The sequence below is a fragment of the Neomonachus schauinslandi genome, chromosome 11, assembly GCF_002201575.2.
Source record: "Neomonachus schauinslandi chromosome 11, ASM220157v2, whole genome shotgun sequence".
In the NCBI taxonomy this organism is placed as follows: Eukaryota; Metazoa; Chordata; class Mammalia; order Carnivora; family Phocidae; genus Neomonachus; species Neomonachus schauinslandi.
In genome coordinates, this window is record NC_058413.1 from 90864251 (window position 1) to 90870345 (window position 6095).

The window sequence follows — 6095 nt, forward strand, 5'->3', positions numbered from 1 at the left end:
ATACACAAACACATAATGGCCAGACCTTGTGTAAAAATAGAATTCTTCCCCACAACCTCTGCAGCAACCAGCCTGTGAAGCCAAACCACAGCCTCTGCAATAATTAGCCCAGAGTGGTCAGGATTCAGTTGTTGACTGCTTTGCTGATTTCTGCCCTCTGTTCCAACTCCGGACCAGAGAAAGCCAAATATATTCCCCCAACCAATCACAGAGGGAGCCCCGGCTCTAGTTAGCCTGCCTCCAGCTTCCCCATGCCAACATCCTCCAATTAGAGCACCACTGAAGCCTTTCCCCCTTTTCTCACTCCCTGGCCTACTTAGGAGTCTCTCTACCAAAGGTAAGTGACAGTGGCTGGCTCCCTGTTATGGCAAGCTCTGAATAAATAGCCTTTGCTTGTTCTCATTTGGTGGTCTTTGTTTTTTCCACACTTTGGATAACTCACTTAGCCCTATTTTTCTTATCTTATTTTTTTAAGATTTATTTATTTATTTAAAGAGAGAGAGCACATGCACATGTGAGTTGGGGGAGGGGCAGAAGGAGAGGGAGAGAAGCAGACTTCCCACTGAGTATGGAGTCCAATGGGGCTCCATCCCATTACCTCATGACCCTGAGATCATGACCTGAGCCAAAATCAAGAGTTGGAGCCCCAACTGACTGAGCCACCCAGGCGCCCTCTATTTTTGTTTGTAAACAGTATATAAGATGGTCTCACAAGATGGTAAGTATTGATTGCTATTGAGCGTTAAGATGCCATTTAAAAGAAAAACACTTTATTGAGATGTGATTGATATACAAAATGCCATACATATTGAATGTATACAACTTGATGAGCTTGTAGGTAAGTATACATCCATGAAAACAACCATCACCACACTCAATACCATGAACATATGCATCACCTCCAAAAGTTTCCTTCTGTCTCCTATTTAAAAAAATTTTTTGTGACAAGAACACAACATAAGATTTACCATCTTAGCAAATTTTTTAAGTATACAATACCATATTGTTAACTACAGGCAAAAAAAAGAAAGAGACCCTTTGAAGTTTAGGCTGAGTATACTTCTCAAGGGACACATGAGAGAGGATGTTCCTTGTGTACACACTCTTTTTATCTCTAATGGTATGAAAAATGAGAAAAGAGCTTATGTACTCACATAACTTTCCTCTCTTTTTAAGAAAACTCTATGCCACACCCATAACAAGTAGAAAAAACCCCTGAGAAAGCTGAAATTAAAGTTATCTCAAACTTAATATGCTTTCTCATAATAGTCTTCTGCATATAAATTTGAATTCACTCTAAAAAAAAAGATGCTTTGTAAAGTGTAATATGAAGGACAAACTTATCTCAACTGTAGGACTTGCCAGTCAGGGAGAGAAGCAGCTATGGGCAGACACATGGGCAAAGGTCATCTCCCTCCATAACAGCCTTCTTAGACTTGGTGAGAGGTGTTCTGTCCTCGGCCCTTCTCTGGCTGTGCCCCTTCCCACAGGATAAACAGATCTAAGGGGACATGCTCAGCCAGAACCTCTGTACCTCATTTAGGACTTGCTTTCAATGTTGGGATACCAGAATTCCCCGCTCAAATACCCTTGACCTGCTTATAATACTCTTCCTAAGGTCCATCCCCTAAAAGTAGATCACGCAGCTGGTTGTTCACTCCGAGACCAAAGGGATGACCAGGGGATGGCTGTGTATGGGGGATATAGATGGATTTTGGATGCGAGGATATCCATAAATGTGTCTGTGTGAAGCCCCTTGCAGAGGGAGCCAGATCTGGTGGTGGGACATGGAGGGAGCATGCTGTGGCTGTGGGCAGGGGGCTGGAGACCAGGCAGAGTCTTCCTTTAATATCACATTCTGGTGCAGAACACTTAGCATTCTGAGATTTCTAAATTTGAACCTGGCATTTTAGCTTGTTATGAAGGTGTATTTGTCAAGGTAGGAAGAAGAAAATATTTAACATTTTGTTAGCTTGATTTTTAACTTCCAAATATTTAGAGAATCTTTCTCCAGGCCCCACGGATATTGAGGGTGGGCCTGCCTGTCTCCCCATTCAGCAGTTCAGTGGCCAGCTCTGAGCCAGGGCTCTTGGGGCGTGTTGATTGGTATGCATCTGGGGGTGGGGCGGGTGGTGGTGAGTCTAGAAAAAGGAACTTTTATTTCTGTTTCTCTTTTCCCCACTCCCTATTTCCATGCGTCTTATCTCTCTGGGTAACCATTCTAACCTACTTAATGTATATTTTATGTTATTTTTTCTTTCTAAATTGTTTTTTTTTCCTGGTTTGTGTGCATGTAATTTTATATACATAAGTAATGTGTTGTAGATCTCGTACAGCCCTCGAGCTCTAGGCTCTATCGCTTGTAGCTAATCCTCTGCTTCTAACTGCTGCCAAGTCTCTGCCGCACCCTGTCCTTTTATGTACCCAGTGGTGGGTGTAAAGAGAGAGCTCATTGTTTTAATTTGCACTGCTCTGATTAGTAATTAGTTTAAGCATCTCTTCACATGCTTGGTGGCCCTTTGGGTTTTGTCATGTAAAGTGTTTGTTGTATATACCTTGCCCATTTTTTTCTGTTGATCTTTTTCTTCTTGTTGGTTTGCCCGCGTTTCTAATATAGGCTAGTTAGATATCGTCTTCCATTCTATTTCTATTAACTCCATCCCCTGAGTCCTTTGCTGAACAATATCCTAATTTTTGATACAATGAAATTCACCAATTTATTTGGCTTTATGGTTTCTCACCTTCAGCTAACAAGTATTTTCCTAGTTTTTTTCCTAACCAGCAGGCCTCTATAGTGGTAGTGATCTTATCTCGGGAGAAAGGTCAGGAAAAAATGGGTAGCCACTTGGGAATGGCTCTTTCAATATCCATTCTACTCTCCTTCTGGTCAAGTTAAAAACTAAAAATTACATACCCACATGCTCTGGTAGCTGGAGCCCTGGGATGTGAATTAACTGTCATTGGAAAGGTGGTAGGAGGGGGTTCCCATATTTCATTTTGTCTCAGAATCACATGAGGGTTTATTAAAGCACAGATTGTGACTAATTCTATAGGCCTGGAGCCTACAGAGGGCCTGAAAATTTGCATTTCTGACAGGTTTCCAGGTGATGCTCATCCTAGGTTCTGCTATTCATGAGTGTGAGAGGCAATTTTCATGGGGGCAGTGGGGACAGGGACAGTAGGACCCCTAGGTCATGTCTACTGTGAAGTCACTCTGGGGGCCACCTCACTCCTTCTCCAGTCACTCAAAAATCTGTATGCAACTAGTTTCCTGTATTAGATTCCTTTCTGCTTAAGAAAACTAGTTATTTCTGTTTCCCATAATAAACCACAGCTTGATACAATAGCATACCAAAAATAGCTATAAATGACAAGAGGATATCCATAAATCCTTTGCCCTATGTCAGGTGCTGAGTCTAAAACCCTTTTATCCTTGATATCATTATAAGCAAGGGGAGCAGGGGGAAATTTGTCCCATGGCCACTGGATTTACTGAGAGGCTGACAGTAGATCTATCAATTATTTAAGCAGGACAAGAGGTTTTGCAGCAATGTGTAATCTAGGGTGACCCATCATCCTGCTTTGTCTGGGACTGAGAGATTTCCCGAGATGTAGGGCTTTCAGTGCTAATGCTGGGAAAGGGCCCATCAAACAGGGTCAAGTTTGTCACTCTGGTGTAATCTTTCCTTAGTCATCTTGAAGAAGTTGTCTACAAAGGGAAAGAGGCTAGGGCAGGTGATAAAAGGTGGGGATATGAGAAATTATTTTTTTGGAGGTATCTAAAACTGGAAAAGCATAATTAGGTCAAGCTTAAGAGGCTGTTCAAAAGGAGTGTCGGCCTAAAGGTGAAGGGATAATGTGTGAGAGCTGACTGTGGGCTCTGAGTTAGATTTGGATCCCAGTGTTGTTTGTTTGCCAGCTATGTGACCTTAGCAAGTTACTGAACCAAGTTTGCATATCTGTGAGATGGGGATACCAACAGTACCTACGTGTTGTGAGGCATTATTGAAATAATGCATATAAAGCATTTAGGGGAGTTGCATGGCTCAGAGTAAGCATCTCAAAATATGTGACTGGCTCTTACTATTTTTATTGTTACTACGAAATTACACAAAGGGATCATGTAGAGGTTCTTGAGCAAGAACAAGTAGAGAGGAGTGAAGAGAGGAGAAGAGGTCTGGATGAGCAAGGATCTGTGTCTCATTTCTTGGTGACTTTCACACTCACCTCTCCTTGCCGGCACACACACCCACACACACACACAAAAGAATTGGGTTGAGTAATATTTTCTATAGGGAAGGTAATAAAACAATGGATGACTTTCAAACTCAATGCTGAAAGTTTAAAATTTATGTTAAATTACAGTTAAGGTAGTAAATGTTTACCAAAGGGTTCAGGACAGAGAAAATGGATCTCAAGTGAAAGAAAACATGAACTTGAAATAATTTGATTTCAAACAGAAATGGGAGTCCAGAGAGGGAGGGAAGGAAGAGGGAAGAAGGGGAGGAGGCATTCATCCAACCATGTAGTCAAGCGCCTATTTCCCATCACGCTTGGATAAGCATTCGGGGGGCTTCCCTCTGGTATTAAAACAACTTAATTTTAAAATTGAGAAAGGGGCGCCTGGGTGGCTCAGTCGGTTAAGCGACTGCCTTCGGCTCAGGTCATGATCCTGGAGTCCCGGGATCGAGTCCCGCATCGGGCTCCCTGCTCAGCGAGGAGCCTGCTTCTCCCTCTGACCCTCCCCCCTCTCATGTACTCTCTCTCATTCTCGCTCTCTCAAAAAATAAATAAATCTTTAAAAAAAAAAAAAAAAAAATAAAATTGAGAAAGAATAACATTTACCTCAAAACACTTTTCTCCTCAGTGTTTTCTGCATGGTGGCCTTTACCTCCTTATTCCTCAAGCTGTAGATCAGGGGGTTCAGCATGGGGATCACTGTGGTGTAGAACACGGAGGCCATGTTCTCCTGGGCCAGGGAACTGGCTGTGGAGGGTTTTAAGTACATGAATGCGGTAGATCCATAGAACATCCCCACAGCCGCAAGGTGGGAGCTGCAGGTGCTGAAGGCTTTGGACCTGCCCTCTGTGGAGCAGATGCGGAGGATGCTGGAGAGGATGAAGACGTAGGAAACAAGGACTGTTAAACTGGTGACTATGATGTTGAATCCAGCCAAAAAGAAGACTGTCATTTCAATATCATAGGTGCTAGAGCAGGAAAGCTTCATGAGAGGGAGGATGTCACAGAAGTAATGACTGATGAAGAGCTCACAATAGGACAGTTTTAACATGAGGCCAGTCTCCATTGTTGAGCCAATGAGCCCCATGGCATAGACCACAGCCACCAGCAGGGAGCAGACTTGATGACACATGATGACATTGTAGAGCAAAGGGCTGCCGATGGCGACATAGCGGTCATAGGCCATCACTGTCAGCATGTAACACTCGGGAATGACAAACACAAGGAAGAAGTAGAGCTGTGACAAGCACCCTGCATAGGAGATGGTGTTCTTCTCTGACACAAAATTCACCAACATTTTCGGGGTAATGACAGAGGAGTAGCAGAGATCCACAAGTGACAGATTGCTGAGGAAGTAGTACATGGGGGTGTGACGCTGAGCATTCAGACAAATCAGTGTGAACATGCCCAGGTTCCCTATCATGGTGACCAAGTAGATCCCAAGGAAGAGGAAGAAAAGGGGGAGCTGGAGCTCTGGCTGATTTGTCAATCCCCTGAGAATGAAGTCGGTCACTGTAGAGTGATTTTCTGCAGCCATTCTCCTGTGTTTGGGAGCCCTGTGGGGATGGAAGAGAAGAGCCCATGAAAGGCTGCATCTTGGACTTTTGGGTGAAGCTAGTTTTGAGCACTTGGGGTCAGCTGGGTGATCCTGGGCTCTTTCCTGATGAATCCTCCCCTCATCTTGCTGTTTGCAGGGAGAAAGACCAGCCTCTGGGTGTTTCCAAGATCATGAGGGTGAGAAGGAAAAGGGAGCAAGATCTGGGACTTTTACCACTTTTATGTTTCTCAAATATCCTACAGCAATGGTTCTTAAAGTGTATTCCCTGGACCAGCAGCATTAGCATCATGTTAGAGAT

The 6095-nt window shown here is 43.5% G+C and overlaps 1 protein-coding gene across 1 annotated transcript; it reads right to left on the reverse strand.

The window, feature by feature from the left end:
* Nucleotides 1–4846: 4846 nt before the first annotated feature.
* LOC110586269 (olfactory receptor 8A1) lies at nucleotides 4847–5776 on the reverse strand. The gene has a single exon (XM_021696473.2). It carries the CDS (start codon nucleotides 5774–5776, stop codon nucleotides 4847–4849), a length of 930 nt encoding a protein of 309 aa, XP_021552148.1.
* Nucleotides 5777–6095: the final 319 nt, after the last annotated feature.